The sequence below is a fragment of the Lytechinus variegatus genome, chromosome 1 (assembly GCF_018143015.1).
Source record: "Lytechinus variegatus isolate NC3 chromosome 1, Lvar_3.0, whole genome shotgun sequence".
In the NCBI taxonomy this organism is placed as follows: domain Eukaryota; kingdom Metazoa; phylum Echinodermata; class Echinoidea; order Temnopleuroida; family Toxopneustidae; genus Lytechinus; species Lytechinus variegatus.
In genome coordinates, this window is record NC_054740.1 from 33592142 (window position 1) to 33616115 (window position 23974).

Below are 23974 nucleotides of genomic sequence, written 5' to 3' on the forward strand. Positions count from 1 at the left end.
TCGTAAGATAAGAGCGACTTTGGGAATGACTGGTGATCCTTTCTTTTGGTAAATGGTATACACCATTGGCGATGGTTTAGCGCATAAGAAAGGTTCACCAGTCGTTCTGAAAGTTGCTCCTAACTTACGAACAGTTTTATGAAACGGCCCCCCGGGTACATGTATGTCTTTCCTGATCCGCACCAGGGCAACCTTTTATAAACTTTTTAATTTAAAAACTAAAATAAGATAAAAATAAAACTGCACTTTAAAGCTAAGTACTGAAAAGGTGACAGTGAATATGCTTCATTAGCAAATGTTACATTGGTTGTACATTTTCATGGAAAAGTGATGCTGAAGGTGTTACTGCAATATACAGTATATCGACTTTGAACCTTCACCCCCTACCATCATTAATCAATGCAATATGAATGTTAAAGCAATTATAGCAACGCCTCCTAATCATGAATACACCTACCTCCCTCAACCTCGATGATGCTATAACCATCTATTAATGTCAAAGGTCGCTATATATATATATGCAATCATCTCACCACGCAAAGTAAAATATAACCATAGCCAGAACTAAATGTAGTCAATTATCTGGAAAAATAATTTGACGCATGAAGAAAAAATGCTGATAATAAGTAGAACTCACTCTCTCCATCCCCCATTTATTCAGCGATTTCCAGAATAAGCCCTAAATATTTGGGATGGAAAAGTGATTTTTATAAATCTGTGCAAAAAAACTAATCAAACAAACATTAAAAGCAAAGGATAAAGAACATCACTTTCTTGAAGGCAGATCAAATTCTTTATAAAAAAAAACAAATAATATAGCATACACAATCTTTAAAAAAGATTCACTTTAGAAAAATATAGCTTTCATAAAATAGTGGGTACATGTTTTATGTAGTGAGTACCAAAATAGAGATTCACGATAGACATGAAGGCAAGGGGGGGGGGTAAAGTGACCCCACACAGCAAAAACTGTAGTGTTAACTGGTGTACATAGAGGACCACACCAGTTATTTTACACCGGTGTTAAATTGGTGGTGTTAGTTTTACACCTATAGGTGTTATTACAACACCTTTTGTTGTTGCATTTACACTTTTTTGTGTTATGTTTAATCTCTTTGGTGTTATTTTAACACCTCAGTGTGTTGTCCTCTATTAACACCAATTGATGTCAGTTTTAACACTGCAGTTTTTACAGTGCAGTCGAGGGACATCCCACCCCTCAGACAAAGGTACTTCTATAAAGACTCCATGGCCCGTATTCTGAAGTCAGTTTTAACTTTTAGAAAGTGGTCTAAATGTAACTCTCTGTGGTAAAATTATGGGAAGCCAAACATGTCAAAATTTGTTCACATGGTACATGTAGGTTTCTTATGTTTGCTCTTTCCTATTTGGTGAAGACAATATATCTTATTTATCATTCCCAGACAGTTGAATGATTTGAGACTTAAATGAGCTGATACTCTGAACCTCTACTGTTACAGATTTATGTCACAATTGGCTATCCATAGTTAAACCACATCTTTAGTCCAGAGTTTAAATTAAACCAGACTTCGGAATACGGCCCCAAAGTCTGTCTATTGACACATCACATGGTCTTTATTGATCACTTGTAACAACCTCATGTCCACATCATTGACTTTTAACTTGGAGTATTAAAAAATAAACATCTTTGGGGAATGAAGTCCAAGTTTTACAACTACACAATGTATTACAAAAATACACTTGTTTGCACTGTATACATGTATGTACAAGCACCAAGATTTCATTCTCCAAACTTGGTTAATTTTGTACTACATGTACAAGTAAATGATGTCATTAATGTTAATGAGTTCACAGTCATCCACAAAAAAAAATAGACGAAAAAATATATGTACTTTTCAAAAACATTTTTGACTGCACCATACATGTGCATTGCATTGCATTTACATGTACATGTACATGTAAAAGATGCTATTATCCCGAGGTATTATTACGTCCATGTATATCAAGTAGGCCTACATATTATTCATGATCTCCCAATACTAGTTGGTCAATCTTGCGTGTAAATTTTCCATTCATGATTCCAAAGAAAATTCAACTTTTCTGTGTGGGTGCAATCAACATCTTGTATCCCTTTCCCCATAAAGATAAGGCCAGTCCTGGGTGGTGTTTCATAAAGCTTTTCGTAAATTTACGCACAACTTTACAAACGACTGGAACATGTTCTTATCTAGAAGTATGCTACATTGGGTTATCTCATATAGCACAAGAAAGGGTCACCAGTCATGCATAAAGTCATTCGTAACATACGAACAGCTTCATGAAACGGTCCCCAGGACAGGCCTATATCTGCCCAATACAAGTCTTTCCCATTGCCTAGATTTAAGCAAAAAATAGGAATGGGAAATTTGATGTAAAATTACAAATTTTCCTAAAATAGTGAAAACATTAACAAATTTTACACGAATGTCTACTCTGTCTATTGTTGGTGTGTGCGCTATACATGTAGTATACACTAACAGACTAATCCTATAATGTAGACATACAGTATCTATAGTGATTGAATATACAATGTCCACAGGGATGCCAGTGGTATTGGTCCTAGGGCCTGAAAATTTATGGGAGGTAAAAATGTGCGTGAAGCCTATTTCAGGGATCATTTTCTTTAAAAATTAGCTCAAGTTTAGGGGTTATTTTTAATAAGTTGTAATTGCATGACAAACTTCATAACAAATCATTCATAAGAGACGATGATGCCGGAGTTCTGGCTATAGCCGAAACTCTAACAACCCTGCATATAATTTTTCTGAATAGCTCCATATTTTACATGTACACATACGCATTACTGAGCTCTAGAAAAGGTGAGGCAGAGGAGAGGTATACAATTGGCAATAGAGGCAGGGGGTGGAGATGGGAGAGAACAGCAAGAGATGGGGGATATTACAAAGGGGACAGGCACCACAAAAACACAACATAAAACTATAAAAAGCAAAACAAAATTTAACTAAAACAAGACTGCTTCATCTTGGTGATAAAAGAGGAAATGATTAGTGAAAGGCAGTGAAATTGTAGCATTTTTGAAAGCTGGTACTACCACTTACTGGTCGAGTTTTGTTGGATCTAAGCAATATGGCTTCACGGTCCAGCTTGTGGGAGATTGAGGGGGTAGAGTTTAAAACATGCATTAACTCCATAATACAAGGTTGTTTTCATAAATTCTGAAGTTGCTGCTCACTACTACTGTATAGTAGAAACAATTCCCTTTTTGCAAAGTATCAGTCCAATTCATTATCGGCCACTTGTTTCATACACTGTAGTAACTTGTGCACACCCGGGACTCATTTTCTCCTGATACTGCCCAACACAATGCTCTCCGATGTCCAGTATCATGACAGCATTACATCTCTGAATCATGTACCAAATAATAGTCCTTCCTATAGATTGGATTATCCCCTCAAAAGAGTTTCTAATGCTATTTTATCAAGCCAGGATAGGACAGCCTGGGGTGGGTAGGGGCAAGGTACATGTAGGATAATTCAAAATGGCAGGCCTAGGAAGAGGGCAAGTTGTTCAGGGGAGAGGGAGCAATCAAAAGGGACCAGAGGCAAGAGACAAGGATTGAAGACCTTGACTAGTATTTATACTGTAAATATTCTAGTAAATAAATTTTTATTTAATTTCGCATCTTGTTTTTCAAGAGTTCATGCGTTGTAGTGTCATCCAGGGAGACTGCTTTCTTCCATTCAACACACTGCCCAGCTATCAAATACTTATGCTCTGTTCAGACTTAAAATATCGTCGACGTTCATCCAAACAGTCTTCTCAGTCAATTTTGGTCAAAATAATCTATTTTTAGATTTTTGCAGAAAATAAATGTACATGTACAAGTCCTATTCTATTCCTAAATGAATTTCTAGGCAGCGATTTATTTTAGTTTCTGAGATATGAAGTGATTTTCGCGGCAATGTCATACATTTTTTTTAATAAAATGCGCAAATCCCATTGGAACCGTGTACTTTAGCAGAGATACGTTTTGACTGACTGCGATTTCAATGCGTGCGGTCAGCCAAATTGTCATATCGGCCATCTGCACTGCATTGACTTTGCACGTGAAAAGCGATGACGTTTTGACTGACTGCGCGCATTGAAATCGCGGTCAGGGTTGTTGTATTCCCTATGGCGTTTTTGTATGGGGGAAATCTAAACCGCTGAAACCGAAATTACAAGCGTGTAGCTCTTTTGCGATATTTTCTTTAATTCTTGGTTTTGTGTAAAAATAAGGATACCATTCTCAAGCAATTGTCTTGGTCTTTCCAACCATGTATTTTTCAAGCAATGAATATGTTCTGTAAGGCCGGAGAACTAAGTGTGAAAATTATAGTAAACTTTGAAGTCGATTTCCTCTGAAATGGGTTTTCAACCGTCGTATGTGGATACGACGGTTCGGATGACCGCCGACGATATGACAGCAATGCATGGAGAAAAGATTATAATCTGCTTATCACAATGCTCAAAACACTGTAGATTTATAACAACTACAGAATGTAAAAAGTTATGCCAATCACATGTAATCATCACGATCAATCTACCTTGTACTTTATAATTGATGCAGGTAATACACGTACAGTATGTAATTTTCAATATTTTATATTGTAAGTCATGAATTTACATAGATGCACTGTATGATTACAAACCAAACTCATCATCTGGCAGGTATGCATACTCAATTAGATGTAGTTGATTCAAACACTTTTGTGCTAGAATAAGCTACTTATTAAAAGAATACAAAAGGGTGCAGGAAAATAGAAAGTCAACATTTAATCATGAACCAATTACAAAGATACACATGGTAGGGATAATCATTGTTAGTCAAATTATGAATTAATGTTTTGTACAATTATGTTTTAAAATCTTCCAAACTAATCCAATACAATGATTTTGGTTCTTTGTACAGATATGAGTACTCGACAATTAATTTCCCGAGTGCAACAATATCATATTTACAGTTAATACTCTTCACTCTCTCACAACATTATCATAATGGAAAATTATGACTCAGAGCAAAAAAAGATGGTTCAAAGATATCCTTTTAAGCTCAAAATTGCTGCCCCATCACATTTTGTCACTGTGAGTTGAATATTAACAAAGAACAGTCACTGATCGAAACCAGCTTTGTTTACTTTTCTCTGTGATTAGAACATCATAGTAAGAATACTTCATGATCCAAATTTCTAATTTTCCCTTGTTTCCAATATATTACTGGAGATAATTGAAAGAAAAATCAACCTTTGGACGCCCATTCGTTTTATGATTTGACAAGCAAATCCATAACCTATCCATTTTAATAATTCAGAAAATCTTTCCTGCATGTATTAAAGAGACCATTATCTATTTTAAAGAAATCATGAATAAGATATCAAAACTTCTGTAATCCAGTATGTTTCCTACATAAGAAGACTAGACTACCATTGATGTACAAGTAAATGCAGATGATTATTTTATCTACTATTATTCTGCATTTTTTTTCTTTACTGTTTGTTTTTATTAGATTAACTTGATTGCTCATCAATATCAACTAGCTCTGAAACAAATTAGTAACTACGGCTTAATATTAATATTTTTTGGCACTAATCTAAAAGAAATCAATCTGCTTGATTAATTTTATTCGTCAAGAATATCACAGGTGAAATTGAATACAATGAATTTGAAGAATACCTTGACAGATAGCCCATGAAAGCCAAAAGGCTTATTTCCAATGGGGTTCTATTGTTAGTATAAAACATTGTATTTGTTCTTCACCATTATGTGTTTACAATATGAAATTCTTTACTGCATATTTAACTACTGAATGCTTGAGATACTACCTAAATCTATGTTTACCTAATTACTCATCCAAATGAATTCCTAGAATGTCTAACATTTAGGCTTTACTCTTTTTTTCTATATTCACTATATCATCTTCTGACAGCTACATGTATTCAATCAAAAACATACAGTATCACTGAGAACATAAAAAGAGGAAACTAAGTACATTTCCCACAGTTTATATCAAAAAGACACATACATGTAAATCCCTGAAAATAAAAAATAATCTTCTTTCTCCTCCAAATCTTGTGTAGTTTGTTAACCTATTTCAAATAGCTATAATTCAGTGTAATGTCTACAACTTCAGAGCAGGGAAGTGGGAGTTATGAAATGTGGTATAAAACATGGTTAGGAACTCATGCCAGTTATTTTCATAGATTGTGATCAACTAGAAAGTGTATATTATTCATACTATTGTAATGATTAATAAAAATGGATGGGGAATAGTTAAAATGAGAAATGATTTGTAGGAAGTAGGGATGTAAACAGTATTAGTCAGAAGGGAAAGGGAGGGAGGGTGAGTATTTCAAGCCTACCTGGTGAAGGGCTGGTCCTATAACTGGAACCAGGAACCCATCATGGAAGAACTGGACTAGTTGATCACTGACAAGGGGGTGCGCAACCTGTACAAGGGAGGAATAGAATTTTAAAGAAGTAAAGCTTCCCTTAAAGTAGACAACCGAAGAATCAAAAGTATTTTATAATGACTTTTTTTGGTCATCATTGTAAAGGGGAAGTATTACTAATCAGATATATAACTTCACCTTTTAAAATAGTGATTAGAGTTTGCAGAAATCAGCTCTCAAAAATGACTTATTTTCATGGCATATTTCTGCCTTCGTCCGTCCTCTGGCGAGCTCCAGCTGAGTGACGTCACACCACGAGCAGTGAGCAGCTGAGCTGACAGCAGCCCATTGAAGACGATCTTTCCAATCAGCGTTTTTTGCTCTTAGAATAGTTTATTCCTCTCAAGATTGGTCTTATTACATAGATAAAAGTTTGAATTTTCTGAACAGTAAAATGAAATGCACATTTAACATATTTTGGTAACCGATATTTAATTAGCTTAGAAAAAATTATTTGTTTTCAAGAAATATACGTGAATAAACAAAGCATATTTTCACTTAGAAATCATGCTTGCACCACATTGATATTATTATCAATATAAAGCATAGACATTCGTCTTCACAACTGAATAAAAATTATGAAATTTAATTACGTAGCAAGTTCAGGAACCACAAAAAAACACGGCAATATATGATCGCGAAATAATTGGAATTGCAGTTGGATTGCCGAAGCATTGCGAGGCAACAGCAGCGAACGCACTTTGTTCATATATCGTTATGAACATGCTGTAAATAAAGACATGGTCTGTGGACAAATCTGTACGCACGTAGTTGTTTTTATGAGTGCGGGGATCCTGGTTCGAAACTCTGATTTTTGGGGGGGTTCTGGATTTTTTTTTTTTTAATTATATTCCTTCCCCATTCCTATCAGCTCTTTTCTCTTTTTATTTTCATGTGAGATTCTATTCAGTCCTGTATTTATTAAATCTTACTTCTTAATTGCTGCTTTTGATTTTCAAGTTCTTGATTAGATTCTCTACTTACGAAGTTACGGTACCAGGGTACCGTATATTATTTGGGCAGCGACTCACTCACTCACTGACTGGAGTGGAGCAACACAATGACGACTGCAGTGGACAAAATTGGTCTTTACAGTCCACAATTCAATAAAAACGGGCAAAGCTGATTCACGTTTGGTCTGAAGTTGTCGAAAACAGAAATTGAATATCACATTACATGAAGAAAACGGTAAATTCGGAAGATATTGAACAGGTCAGTAAGGTGATTCAGTGCATGATGCACAGAGAGATGATGAGCACGTCGATTATGTGACGTCATTATTCTCGACCGTTTTCGGCTGCGTGATTGTCGGTCTGGGGGGCTGAGAAGGGTGTCTAATAATTTCATTTCTTGCATTTCCACGACATCTATAAGACTTTTTAGTGACATATTTGTGTATAAAAAGACAATACCTTTCCATCCATATATCATTTGTCTATAATCATCACTTTCGTGAATTTTCTTCGTGTGTCTACTTTAACCATCTTTCCTACATGTACATGCAAGGGTACAGCAATATGAAATCATTGCAACCATGTGCACAAATGAGTTAACTTTATATTCAGATATTACACAATGTAAATCATCAATAGTGGCTTCACAGTGAACATGAAGTAATGGAATTTCAACCCGTAGCAAGGTTTAATAGACCAAAGACCCTTTTCATTATAGGACCTACATGAATTGCTTTCTTGCAAGGCACTTGCTGGCAGGATGAGATTGAAAACAGCAATATAAAAAAACACATTTTGCTATGCATGCATGGCCCACTGATAGATCAGCTAAACATAGCTACCATGGGTATACAAGAGTAAAATACTGTTATCATCAATTTCATAAAACCTAGAACCTTAATCTAAGTTGCATAAAACTAACCTGTACAACTGCATTGCAGAACTCAAGGGAATTGAGAAACATTGCTAGGTCGGGCATGTTTGCAAGGTCCTCATGTGTGATCCGATGCCAATGATCAGGAGAGATGTCTAGCTTACCAGGCAGACGAGAATATAAGGCACCTAGCCCACCTGCCAACACCTGAAAATTAAAAAATGATGAAAATCCATATTTTATTGTTTGAAATAGACATGAAATGAAATACTTCAAAAATTTGCTTTGCCCAATTGATCGTGGGCCCGGCAGCCGCTGTGAAGCGCCAGATCGACGGGGTTCTATCCCTTTGAACGTTGAACGCCAAATGGGGTAGCAGCAACTCCCATCTTTTAACGTCTTTTGGTCTGACGCGGCCTGGGTTTGAACCCCCGACCTCCCGGTTGTGAGACGGATGCTCTACCAACTGAGCCAACACACCAGGTTTTTTTATCACCTACATGTAGAGTGATAATCAGAGAAAGAAAAGATCTTCAGCTACATATTGCATAATAAATGTACACATATGCTAGATTTAATATAATTATGATTGATGCCAAAGGCTTACTCATGCTTTCAGTTTAAAACGCTATTAAAAATTTTGTGCAATGCTGAATGCTGTTTTGATGATTTAGTAGATTCAATTTTTTCATTTTTTTTGAATCAAATATCAAAAATTAAACTTTTTATTTAAGATATGAAACACTTGTTTAAACCATAGCATGTACTGTAAGGGTCATATAGTAAACAGCATAGTATGATAAATTTATCAAAAGCATTTTTACTACAGGTACATTGTATGTGACCCTGTACATTGTATACAAAGCATGCCATACATGTACATGTACCCGCATGAGATTATATCAAGTTTTAATGACTAGAACAAATTTCAAGTGTGATTTAGAAGCAAAATTATTTTCAATGCTTTGACAAAATACATACATGTAGACGTATGCACATGTTCGGTATGATCACCACAATTTTCCATTTATGTTTCAGTTCATTTATTGCATACATGTACATGTGTATGGATATTAGTTGTAAATGTTTGAAGACAGTCACAACTCACAACTACAAAACAATGTCTTTTCTTTCAATTACTGTATGTTGTTCTTTTCTCTAACATTTAATTCTCAAAAGGAATTCACTTTGGAGTTGCAAATGTGATATCTGTGTTACAATGTTTCCGCATTTGAGGACAATTTGGTCCTGAGAGGAAATGACAGTTTCAAACCCTGGGCATCGGTACAGTTACATGTTAATGTACTCTTTAAAGTCTTTGTTATTCAGTCATTTCAGTGTGTATGTTTTTCATTGACTATCACGACAATAGAGAAGTGGAAGACAACACTGAGGGGGTGTTGCAAGAAAATATTTGCAATCAATTGAAAATATTAACCTGGAATTTTACAACTGATACATGTGATCAATTTTAGCTGTACTTTTCACTTCTTGTTTAAAGAAGCAAATCAGCAATAGGCCTATATCCCAAATTTACAATTAATTGCAAGTTTCTTGCAATGCCCTGGTCACTTTAAACCTCTTGCTCTTATCTTTTGCTATAAAAAATATTCTGTAAAGTAGTAGTATGTAAAAAAAATCATGTTCTTTAAATTATGTACATGTACATGTACACTGTACATGTAACATTTTAAAATAAAATTAACTGAAAAAAAACTTGTAAAAAAACTGTATACAAATCACAAACGGATCCCATGTAAAAAAAAAATAAAAAGCTATTAAATTTGACTATAAACTTCAATATTGCTTTAAAAAGAATACACCGGTAGTTACAGTACATGTACATGTATACTACTCCTGGTATGTGACAACATTTAGTAGAGCCATGAAGCAATAGCTCCATAGAGCCATGAAGTTAATACATGTGCGCAATATGGCTTCAAGGTGAGTCCGTACATGTAGTTTATAAATCATTAACAGAAAATGATGAACTAAACACTGTATGACCCTCCAGGGTGGATTTGTTAGATTGCAAATTAATCATTTTAAGATGTAATACATTTGGTATCATACATGTACATGTACATGTACTTATCATCACCATTATTATTGTTTTCATAATTATAATAATATCATCATCACTATCAAATAATTATTGTTATGTGTAATTATAAATATTATTATCATTGTTTATATCATTATTATTATCATTATTATTATCATTATTATTATTATCATCATTATTATTATAATCATGATGATGATGATCATCATCATCATGATCATTATCATCATACATGTACATTATATATATGTTTGTCATCATAATAATATCTTACTCTTACCTGTACATGTATATATAGCACTTTTCATGAATTCCGTATCAAAGTGCAAAACGTTGTACATGTAGAACATAAGAAATATACATACAAAAGTGAAATTAGAAATCATATAACCAAAAATTTAAAAATATCAAGGACACTGTAAATGGGGCTATGTTATGCTTTTTTTCATGAGGTACATCTTTACATGTAGGTCTACCATTTTAACAGTACAGTGTACATGTAGCAGCAGCAGCGTTATCCCCATTTATACTCTCCATGCCAAAACTTTCAAAAGCTCACTATAATCCATTGACTGTACTGCAAGATAAAGTACATGTATGATTTATGATATTGTACTTTAATTCTGCTAAATGTTACACTGATGACAAGCACACTACACGAAACACGTAAATCTTGAGCCGTGTTTACAAAGGAAGTGATAATTCACTTTTCACGCATCGCCTGCATCAATGTCAATTAAGTGGGCTTTACGCCATCAAGTCACAATCAGCGCTGTCTGCTTCACCATCTGTGTCACTATCCAATGCATTTCAGATTTTGCCCTACATTTAAAATAGTGCATACATGTAGGCCTACTGTACTCGTTCATCTACAAACTACAGTATGTTTGGGGCAGATGAAGTACACGCCTAATCTAAAATGTTAGTGGTCATTCCAGTATAAAATGTGTATAAAACATACATAGAAACGTAGGCATGTACATGTACATGTACATCAGTACATGTACATGTAGGCCCTACATGTACCATATTTTGAATATTCATTCATATGCAGTAGATCTACATGTATGCACAAAAAGAAATGCACTTTGCATCTTTTTCCCCCATCTTCATCCTCAAGAAGAAAAAAAAAACTAAAATGTAGGTGAAGAAAAATTTGTAATCAGTATTGTCAGCAAAATACATCATTGGCAACTTTAAACCATTGTCTGATTTTGCATTTGATATTCAAGAAGGAAACTGCATACAGTTTTCAAACAATAAGGAAGTCCTGTCTTGAGTCCAGAATTCGCAAGCACTGAAGTAAAACACAAGTACAATGTACAAATTATGTATTTGCTGGCTTTGCTGCATAGTTAAAGGACAAGTCCATCCAAACAAAATATTGATTTGAATAAAAAGAAAAAATCCAACAAACATAACACTGAAAATTTCATCAAAATCCGATGTAAAATAAGAAAGTTTTAACATTTTAAAGTTTTGCTTTACATGTATTTCATAAAACAGTTATATGCACATCCTGATCGGTATTCAAATGAGGAGACTGATGACGTCATCCACTCAATATTTCTTCTGTATTTTATTACAAGTATGAAATATGAAATATTCTAATTTTCTCCTGATTGTCAAGTGAACCAACGATTTATTCCCCCCGGAATATGTGGAATAAGCATTGTTCAATACTACATGTATATGGTTCAGTCAAGTCGGTCCTTATTGTCAAATCTGTAAAAAATGAAATGTTATATTATTCAAAGTTAAACAAAAGAAATAGTGAGGGACATCATCGACTGTCTCATTTGCATGTCACCGAGTTGTGCATATCAATGTTTTGTGAAAAATAAATGAAACTTTTAAACTTTCTTATCTTACATCCGATTTTGATGAAATTTTCCGTGTTATGCTAGTTTGATTTTTCTCTATTTATTCAAATCAACATTTTTCTGGGGTGGACTTGACCTTTAAAGAATAAAAGAGAGCGAGATTTCAGCAGTAAATCTATTTTCTCTCCTTTGAAATTACAAACTACATGCAGATCTCCCTCCTGGCTACATGTACCTTCTTTATCAATCAGCAAGAAATAAAAAAACGGTTATCATGTAAATGGCACGAATGATGTTGAAATAGTGGTTGGCTACAGGTCTACAACGGCTCATGCCAAAAACCCCTCAAAATGATGCATAACATGTACATGTATTGTAAAGTAAATGTAGATCTAAGGACACTGCTGTACACTACATGTACATGTACATAAATGTATCTACATACATGTAGAGCTAAGTGGACTCAGGGAGATTTAGCCCCTGAAAATGCCAATAAAAGAGTCCTGGAAAATCTCCATTCATTGCAATGATAAAATGTTGCAGATTTAATAGACATTAAGGCATGAAATTTTTTAATAATCCCTAAAAAAAAAATTGTCAGGATATACATTTGTAGGCCTACGATACATGTACATACTACATACATGTACATGTATACTTGTACCTGTTCTGTCAAAGAAATCAAATAAGGGAAAATGACGAGTAAAGGACATGGCAATCTTAAAACATTGGATGTGATACAGCTCTAGCTTTGCAACAAAACTTGAACATTGTACACATCATGTATCCCTTTTCAGACACATGTTGATTGACTTTGGTGGCTCACTGCCATTTGTGTACAGAATTAATTTCCCTTGTTTAAAGTGAAGGCTGGTTCATTTGTGACTAATTTGTCACTAAATTTCCTGCATTATTTGTCTGTTTGGCTGCTACAGTACATACAAAGTACAACTTAGATAATGATCTTCAAATTGCAATTATATGTAAAAGTTTCAAATAAATTAACCATTTGATTTCTGTGAAATGACAACATGTTCATGTAACCCAACAGTACATTGTATGTACATGTATGTTAATTCCTAAAAATCTAGGCACATATCCTCCTCTCTTTTTTTGTGTGTTAAAAGAAAAGTTGGAAAGATAAACATGATGTGGTCTGAAAGGCTATAGAATACTGGTACAAATTTGACATCTAGAGAGAAAAATATTATTTTTCCCTTTTACATGTAACATCTCACAGAAAATGAATTGTTTTGGTTACAACTGGGCCTTGTCGTAAGAGTTACCGGTACGACTGATCCAGTCAACCATAACTACATGTACATGTACGGAAACTTGGAAAGCCAGCAATGTCAACATCACAAATGCATTTTGTTCAAAACATTTTCTAGTTTGCCATATATTCATACTTTCATTGCTTTTTTGTGACAATTCAGTGTGCTATTCTTTAAAACCTAGGACAGTATGCAAATTTCTGGAAGCAAAAATAATAACAATGATGGATTTCCACATGTACATGTACATGTAGATGAGAGAAATTGGATCAATCGAACGTCTTTGTATAAAGACGGAGCCCTGGGATGGTCACTAGAAAGAAGCAATATTACATAAAATATGTATAATGTCCATGTAGGAACTGATAGGCAGGGTAACAGGAAATAAATTTCTGTCAGCTACATGTTTCAGCTAAGTTTACAATGTACATACATATCAATATTTCATGTAAAATGTGCAATACCCCTTCATAAGAATTTCAAAACTTAAATAATTCAATGGGCACAGATTTTCTATAAGTGCCTACATGTACATGTACATGTAATATTATAAGTGGGTCAGCATGATTTCAGAACTAATCTGTGATGATTAAGAGCTGCGACAGAGATCTACAGTGTACGTGTACATGTAGCCACTGTATTAAAGGCCAACTACATGTAGATTCCGCCCAAGTGAAACATATCCTGACTGAATTTTACTAGGAATGGGAACTACAGTATGCAAGTTCATGAGATCTACAATGTACATGTATCTCTGTGACTCTGACAATACAGTCAAGATTGAGATGAATCAAAATAGCAGTAGTAACCGGGGACTGATTGCACGAAAGGGTCTTTGCAAGGACGGTCTTTCGTGTCGCCCATCTTTTATGATGCGCCATGTGAAACGCATTTTAAATAAATCATCTGCAAACATATTTCATTCGTTCGTTAAAATTAACAAAATATTTGTTTATAAAATGATATGATATATCATGAAATTGTATAAAATTTGATTTAAAAGCAAGCTAACAAATCTTATTCTTTATTATAAATTTCAGAAACACCCCGCTTATAGCGTATCATAAAAGATGGGCGACACGAAGGACGGTCCTTGGAAAGACTCTTTCGTGCAATCGGCCCCAGCATTGGAGAGGGTGTGTGGATGATAACGGAAGAAAGTGAAGCTACATGTACATGTATGTGTAGATGTGCATGTACATACAGGTAGAGCAATTCAAACTGTTTTTTTTTAACTCATAGCCTACTGTCTGTATAAAGTTTGTATACATACAGTATGAATCCATAATTATGATATAATGTACACATTATACATGTACATGTATGTGTGGTGCTGGAGCCTGGCAAGTACATGTATGTCATAATTAATGAAGGCATGCTTTTGCTGTTGTCTAACTAGGGCATTCCTCCTGATGTCATTGGTGCTTTTCAGGCTCTGGTACCTTTAGACAAATTTAAGTTATTTTCATGCTACAATGTATGTTATCATTACACTATGGTCAGTCCGGCATGGGTATTCAAATTCTTCCCAATATCCTTCTTAATTTATTTTATCTTGCCTGGCATACATGTTAATAATGTATGTTGAATGTGCTTTATTTGAATTTTAAAAATGTGTAATTTCATATACCAGAATGTGCAATTCTCTCTCAGGGCTCACATGCCTCTGGGCAATATACTGAATTTTACTTTTGCGAGCCCTGGCCCATGGAAAAAACATTTTTTTACTCTTTTCTTTCATTTCTACTTTTGAAAAAAAATTAAATTGATTTCAAATTATATTTTTGTATTACAATGTATATTGTACAATTTTTGTATGCTTTTATGGCCAAATAAATAATGATAATAAAACATCTTTAGAATGACATAGATTAATTTGATTTTGATGACAGAGGAACGACCATTTATAAGCATCATTTGATTATGGTATCTCCTTCTTTTTCACATTACAATTTAAAAAGGAATTTTTCAACACTTTTTACTGTTGGATGTCAATTATTTGAGCTTGGTACTACATGTATATATGTGTAATTTATAAAACTACCTCACTCCTAAAAAAAATTGTTTTCCAATGCACTGAGAATACCATTCTTGGATTTTAATAAGCTTGCTTGGATAATACTTGCATCATAATTAGTCTTTACTATCAGAATGTTTTGAATTTCCATTGCATATTTTCAGTATAAGGTCATTTCCCATATTCATAAATTGTGAATAAATTTAGTAATTCCCTTGGGTCTCAATCGCAATAACTAGCAGAAAGAAACTTTAGAAAGTGTATTCTTTATTTGCATTAATTTCTTTTGGCATGGGAACATTGGGGTACACATAATTAACCCCACATTTTTATATTCATTTAATTCATCACAGCAATTCTACATGTTAAAAAAAAACAATCTTGCATTTTATTCAATGATGCATTTTTGTTTCATAATTTATGTTATGGGTAGCACATACATGTCTATGGAATTACCTGATCAAAGGTAGATTTCAAATATCAATGAGCTTAAACGCACAATCTGATTGAAGACATTAATAAAATATTTTAAACAAGTGGAATGCCTCTGGCCGTCTCACCTGCATCATGCGGTTCAATATATAGCATCAGTGCTGACTTTGAAAACTACTCTAACTTGCACAAGATGTTCAGTGATACATGGTTACTTTTATGTCCACTTTTTATGAACTAGACCAATAAACTTACAGAGATATGATGGTTATTCAACAAACAAGTGGAATGCCTCTGGCCGTCTCACCTGCATCATGCGGTTCAATATAGGGACAGTGATTTTCCGCGATCGCGGAAAACGGACGGAATTCACGGAAAAGGCCTTTTGAAACGGAAAGTGGCATTTCAAACGGAAAATCACGGAAAACGTATTTTCCCTCAAAATACACAGAATAGCAACAGAAATTACTCCAAAATAACAACAAAATGAGAATATTAAATGGCCACAAAACCCTAGAAAACACGATCTCACTTCGCTACAATCATGACAATTCACACATCGTGATTGCTCTCGACATCAGCACACTCGATAGTACCCCGCGATCGTACCCGGCGCGGCCGGCCGGGTTGAGCTTCACATCGCTTCAGATCGCTCAACTGCACGGTCGTGTGTTGCTGCCCTCTACGTTTGAAGATGTAACAGCACGATATTGTGGTCTTAAAATCCAAGATGGCGGATTGGCGAAAGTCGTTGACTGATGATAACGATGTCCAAAAAACCCCAAAATTATCGTTGAAATTTAATTTCACCGTAAAATAATGCTTATTATGTGAAAGGTGAGGATGTATGCATGCTAAATCAGTTTGAAAAATCATTAAATACACCAGCATAGATCCGATTAGAACGGATTCTATTGTGTTGTTGGTACAGTAGCAGTTTGGCCAGTGCGAGTGTATGCGCTTTGATTTTGCTATTCAATGTGTAAACGGAATTGTCACTTTTCCGTGTGTACAACGTCTATGGGGAAACGGAATTTCCGTTTTCTGACGTGCTGAAACGGAATTTGTGATTTTCTGAAACGGAAAAGGCCATTTTTTGAAACGGAAAATCACTGTCCCTATCAATATAGCAGCAGTGCTGACTTTGAATACTACTCTAACTCGCACAAGATGTTCAGTGATACATGGTTACTCTTATGTCCACTTTTTATGAACTAGACCAATAAACTTACAGAGATATGATGGTTATTCAACAAAAAACCCAACATGGCCAAAGTTCATTGACCTTACATGACCTTTGACCTTGATCATGTGACCTGAAACTCGAACAGGATGTTCAGTGATACTTGATTACTCTTATGTACAAGTTTCATGAATCAGATCCATAAACTTTCAAAGTTATGATGGTAATTCAACAGATACCCCCGATTCGGCCAAAGTTCATTGACCCTAAATGACCTTTGACCTTAATCATGAGACCTGAAACTTGCACAAAATTTTCAGTGATGCATGATTACTATTATGTCCAAGTTTCATGAATCAGATCCATAAGCTTTCAAAGTTATGATGGGAATTCAACAGATATCCCCAATTCGGCCAAAGTTCATTGACCCTAAATGACCTTTGACCTTGGTCATGTGACGTGAAACTCATGCAGGATGTTAAGTGATACTTGATTAACCTTATGTCCAAGTTTCATGAACTAGGTCCATATATTTTCTAAGTTATGATGACATTTCAAAAACTTAACCTCAGGTTAAGATTTCGATGTTGATTCCTCCAACATGGTCTAAGTTCATTGACCCTAAATGACCTTTGACCTTGATCATGTGACATGAAACTCTAATAGGATGTTCAGTAATACTTGATTAACCTTATGGCCAAGTTTTATTAACTAGGTCCATATACTTTCTAAGTTATGACGTCATTTCAAAAACTTAACCTCAGGTTAAGATTTGATGTTGACGCCGCCGCTGCCGTCGGAAAAGCGGCGCCTATAGTCTCACTTTGCTTCATTGACCTTACATGACCTTTGACCTTGATCATGTGACTTGAAACCAGCACAGGATGTTCAGTGATACTTGATTACTCTTATGTCCAAGATTCATGAATCAGATCCATAAACTTTCAAAGTTATGATGGTAATTCAACAGATACACCCAATTTGGCCAAAGTTCATTGAGCTTTGACCTTGGTCATGTGACCTGAAATGCGCACAGGATGTTCAGTGATACTTGATTACTCTAATGTCCAAGTTTAACGAACTAGACCAATAAACTTTCAAAGTTATGATGGTAATTCAACAGATGCCCCCAATTCGGCCAAAGTTCATTGACCCTAAATGACCTTTGACCTTAATCATGACAGCTGAAACTTGCACAAAATGTTCAGTGATGCTTGATTACTATTATGTCCATGTTTCATGAATCAGATCCATAAACTGTCAAAGTTATGATGGGAATTCAACAGATACCCCCAATTCGGCCAAAGTTCATTGACCCTAAATGACCTTTGACCTTGGTCATGTGACATGAAACTCTAATAGGATGTTCAGTAATACTTGATTAACCTTATGGCCAAGTTTCATGAACTAGGTCCATATACTTTCTAAGTTATGACGTCATTTCAAAAACTTAACCTCAGGTTAAGATTTGATGTTGCACCGCCGCCGCCGTCGGAAAAGCGGCGCCTATAGTCTCACTCTGCTATGCAGGCGAGACAAAAATCATATTTGGATAGTTTGTTTACATTCTATTATTCTACACTGTTAACAATAATGAACAACTTCCAAACTCACTTTCCTCCCAAAGATCCAAGAACGAGTGAAATATTTACTTACCGGACAGAGATTGGTGCTGTCTGCAATGTACTTCCCAATATGTTTAGCTTCAGCTGACACAGAGATACAGAGTAGGAGAGCATCCCGAGCCTGTTGACCCATTAACCCTTCTCGATGGATGTAAGGGATAAGAAGAGAGAAGAGAAGAAACTTTGCCGGCCCCTTGCTTGGACTGGCATGGAAGAGGAACTCGAGGAGATTAGGATCCTGGGAGAGAGATATACAGAGAGCCTGGAGCAAGGGAATGAGCTGCCTCTCTGTATCCTCCCTTGAGTGTTCCCAACAGGCTAACAGAAGCCGAAGCAACGGATTGAGGATTGCAGGATGCATCAACACAGACTGTTTGCACTGGCCTATGATGAGCTCGTAGATCTTTAGGAGTTCTCGCTTGGCATCCTCCTGAAAGTCGCCAGCACGTTCGCTCCAGATGTAGAGCTTCTCCAGGATATTCTCCTGAATGAGAATCTCCAGGAGACGGCCGATCGTACCCTGAGCAGGAGCTTCCTCCTCCACCAGGAGATGCATCATCTGGATGGTGTAGTTGACAACAGTTTGGACATCATCATTCGTGACCTTGGACCAACTTCGACGGCTGTTGAAAACCTTGTTGACTATTGCTTGAATCTGCTGCCAATGGTTCAAGTAGACCTCAAGGCGCACTTGCTGTGCCTCCGCCTCAGGTGATAGCGCCCTCTCTTGTGAATGATGACTTGCAGATGGAGGTGGAGAACTCACTGTGGGCGTGGCAGTGTTACTCCTCCTCCTTAGAAAACGGCTCATGCTGAGTTTTTGTAATCTTCACAAGTCTGATTCAAAAAGTCTTCAATCGCTCTATTGAAATCTCCTACATCTACAACATGACTGATCTGTAAATTCCTTCTTTAATATTCAAATTTTGGCTTTTAATTCCTTGGATAGATCTCTTGCTCATGTCACACCTTCCATTTCAGGAATTTGTACTCAGTGCAAGAAGAATTTACAGTCCCTGTGTAAAAAAAAATAAAGAACACAAATCTAAAATAAGAAAATTAGGGCAAAGATTTTGATGAATATTGATCATCATTGCATCATGACCAATCAATGTGTTCAATATTCAGCAAATAAGTCCAGAATGTGGATGAAAACAACTTTTTGTAAATTGTTCTGCATGTATCTGCTGGAATTAAAGTAAATAATTTACTGTACCATTTCCAATTTTTACAACTGTTTTTCACAGTATACAATAACAATTTAATCTGAGTTATTATCAGACTGTTTAAGAGCTATTCGGTCTAAATGTAGGGCCTATATTGGTTATGACATTTAAAAAAAGATGAAAATACCACAAAAATGGAGATTCACGTTTCATAATGAAGTGTCCCTTTATTGCCCATATTTAATTAAATATATTTTTTAATTAATGGTAAACTTTCATCAAACATTCGAGAGAATAAAAAGGGAAAGTCCATTCCAACAAATAAATGTGGATAAAATGTAACTTACATAACATCGGAAATATCATAAAAATCAAACAGAAAATAAGAAACTCGGTAGAAGGATCTATTATTTGTAAATTGTATTGGGATTTGGGAGGTACATGTATGCAAATTAAGAAACAACCATATCCCACACTCATTATCCATAGGCCACACAAAGATTATTTGTCCTCCTGATCCACAATGCACTACTGAAGGTGTCTGACAATGTAATCAAATGTTAATAATAATTATTTAGTATTCATTCATTTCATTCCTTCTTCCATTTCTTTTTGTCTTGGGTTCTTTCATTTTCCTTTCTTGGCAACATCTCTTTCAATTTCCTTTTCTTCCTCTGGCTATGTTTCCTCCTTATACAAAGTTATATCACTTTTTTCTTTCATTCTTGCCCTCTTCATCTTCTTTCCATTTACCGTATTTGAAACCTACTCTGAGCTCATTTTCTTCATTTCTTTCTTCCTCCCAGCAGGGCTCCCAGCATGAGGGAAGGAACGCGTCTCTTCCCATGCTTCCCTTTTCTTTTCTTAGTTTGACTTTCCTTCTATCAGGTTGTCTGTTTTCATTAATACTTCTTACTGTTTGGCTTTGTGCTAGATCTAGGCCTATCTGTATTTATTTACCAGGTAGACCTATATCTTTATACAGATCTAAATCTTAGATCTATCTAACAATTTTGTAGGCCTAATCACTAAATTAATCAGCTCGACAGCTCGTTTTGCGAAGGTCACACGATTCACGTCTTCACTGCACAGCACAGTGGGTGATTTCAAGTACGGTGTTCAGTGTTGGTGTTGAGAGCGTGAAAAGGCTGCTGAACCGAGCACTAACACCGAGCCGAGTTCAGAGGAGTGATACCAATCGCGTTATCAATATCCTATGACGTCACGCCTCTGCGCTACGCTGCTGATCATCTCAACTTTACGCGAGAAATTCTCAACGAAAGTGAAATCGGGAAGAAATTGCAGTAAAATCTTATCGTACAGAATGCACAGGTTGAAATTACTGCGATATTCAGAAAGCATAAATATTATTTTTCATTAAAATGTGTAAAACTCCAATGATTTGCGCTCATCTTAACTGTATATTGTAATAGATAATTTTACGGGGGTGTTTCATCGTGTTTGCCTCCTGTTTGTGAACTATAGTTTATCAACACCAACACCGAACTTGCAATCACGATCTCCCCAATCCCTGGGGGTTGGTGTTGGTGAATAGGGAAATTGCATGTAGATCGTCAACCCCAGCTGTAAAGGTAATGCTTGGTTCAGCAGACGACATTCACACCAGAGCTAAACACAAACTGCCGGAAATACAGTACGGTACCGTACGTCATATTTTCCGAGGTCAATCCCAACACCAGCGTGATTTCAAGTACAGTGTTGTAGCTGGTGTTGATGCAACACCAACACCAGATTTCAACACCGTACTTGAAATCACCCAGTCAGCGGTCGTGGATAATAAAAGGGACGGCAAGACTAAGAGTTCTTCTTCGGCCGCACCACTCATTCAATGAACAAGGTTATGATATAACCTTGTTCTCGCTTCTATCTCCATGTGTGGCAAAATAAGGGAGGCAGTGTTTGGCTTATTTTCTCTTTTTCTTTGGGGTAAATGCTTGATTTTTTACACTCTCAGTTTCCTTTACACCTATTATTCATACAACTTGACTCTTATTTAAATTTGATTCTTTAAATTATTTTTTTCTTGATTAAAAATAGAGATCAAAAAATGAAAATTTTCTTGCCATATTACTTTCCACCAATAGAGGGCATACAAAAAAATATGCCCAAAATTCAAGTTTTTGAGCACTCAGGGGCCGATTGCACGAAAGGGTCTTTGCAAGGACCGTCTTTCGTGTCGCCCATCTTTTATGATGCGCCATGTGAAACGCATTTTAAACCAATCATCTGCAAATATATTCTATTCGTCCGTTAAAATAAACAAAATATTTGTTTATAAAATGATGTAATATATCATGAAATTGTATAAAATTTGATTTAAGAACAAGCTAACGGATCTTATTTTTTATTATAAATTTCAGAAACCCTCTGCTTATAGCGTATCATAAAAGATGGGCGACACCACTTGTTCACTGCTACCACCTTGCCTGTGGGGAATCTACAGGTAGGACTATGGTATGCCAGTGTTGTCCAGAGCACACACTTTAAAAAGTCACTAAAATATCACTTTTGTGACAAAAATTTCTAATTTCCGTACAGTTGCAATTTATTTTTCAATAGTAACTTGGGAATAATTTTTGTATTCACCAGAGCGCTCAAAAACTTGAATTTTGGGCATATTTTTGTGTACGCCCTCTATTGGTGGAAAGTAATATGGCAAGAAAATTTTCATTTTTTTATCTCTATTTTTAATTAAGAAAAAAATGATTTAAAGTATCAAATTTAAATAAGAGCCAATTTGTATGCATAATAGGTGTAATGGAAACTGTCAGTGTAAAAACATCAAGCATTTGCCCCCCCAAAAAAGAGAAAATTAGCCAAACATTGCCACTCTTATTTTGCCACACATGGGAAATAACTGAGAACAAGGTTATATTATAACCTTGTTCATTGAATGAGTGGGCGACACGAAAGACGGTCCTTGCAGGGACCTTGGAAAGACCCTTTCATGCAATCGCCCCTGGTGAATACAAAAATTATTCCAAAGTTACTAGAAAAATGAATTCCAACTGTATGGAAAATAGTAATTTTGGTCACAAAAGTGATATTTTAATGATTTTTTAAAGTGTGTGCTCTGTACAACATTGGCATACCATAGTCCTACCTGTAGATTCCCCACAGGCAGGGTGGTACTGGTAGCAGTGAACAAGTGGGCCGCACCGAGTCTGAGCTGAGGGAGGGCCTGTGGCGTGGGACTGCGACTGCGAGATGCTACCAAACGGTAAAAGAGGGACGTGACAGGTACCCGGACCAGCTTGGCGCATTTCCTTTCGACTTACCCGTATTCATTGAGAGAGTTCCAGAGTCCTGTTGATAACTTGTTTCTGGATGAAAATATTTATCATATCACGGAGCAAAAAAATCGTATAATGCTAGTGATTCGCCAAAATGTTTTGAGTCAAGAGTTCTCACAATTTACGCCCTCGCCCCCTAGTCGAGTCGCGAAACCAAACATTAACCAACTGCCATCCAAAGATGGCGCTGTAGCTAGAAGTGTAGGGGATCCCGGAAGGCGGGGTAAGTTGGACACTTGCATTTTGCATGTTAGAATTGATATGACTAATAATATTATAGAAATAAGTACATTGCCTTTAAATTTGATTATCGTGAAATATTTTCAACTATATGTAACTTTCTAGCCCCACACTGAAATTCATTGTGACCTTTGAAAAAACCGATGTCAAATGGCTCAACTTGCCCCATATGTGGGGTAGGTTGTGCCACCTTCTGGGGTAAGATGAGCCACAAAAACTCTGTACAAAATGTATGCGGGGAGAAGCAGCATGTCATTTTGTTCATTTCAAGTCTTTTCACTTGCTAATTCTCTATGAATACTAACATCCTCTAAAAGTAAAAGAGCTGTCATGTGAATTTACACCTATCTGCCTTTATATCAATGGCTTTTCAATTTTATTTTTTTTTATTATTCTTATTACCATAAGAATTACCATGACTCAACTTGCCCCCATGTTGGCTGGCTCAAAGTACCCCAGTCCGAACTCCATGCGATATTTTCACATCCACATATTTCCCATGCATCCATCATTTAAAAGACTATGACAGGAATAAAAT

At 35.8% G+C, this 23974-nt stretch overlaps 1 protein-coding gene across 3 annotated transcripts in view; it reads right to left on the reverse strand.

The window, feature by feature from the left end:
- LOC121411960 (FTS and Hook-interacting protein-like) overlaps nucleotides 1–23369 on the reverse strand; it is a 45619-nt gene extending 22250 nt beyond the window's left edge. For 2 of the 3 annotated variants that reach the window (XM_041604887.1, XM_041604880.1), the window contains exons 1-4: nucleotides 23182–23369; nucleotides 18748–19732; nucleotides 8346–8504; nucleotides 6381–6467 (exon numbers count right to left, since the gene is read on the reverse strand). In XM_041604887.1, the coding sequence (XP_041460821.1) occupies nucleotides 6381–6467; nucleotides 8346–8504; nucleotides 18748–19527 (1026 nt within the window). In that variant the 5' untranslated portion in view covers nucleotides 19528–19732; nucleotides 23182–23369. Of the gene's footprint in view, nucleotides 1–3080; nucleotides 3126–6380; nucleotides 6468–8345; nucleotides 8505–18747; nucleotides 19733–23181 lie in introns of all 3 variants that reach the window. The other variant, XM_041604873.1, reaches the window with a different exon arrangement.
- Nucleotides 23370–23974: the final 605 nt, after the last annotated feature.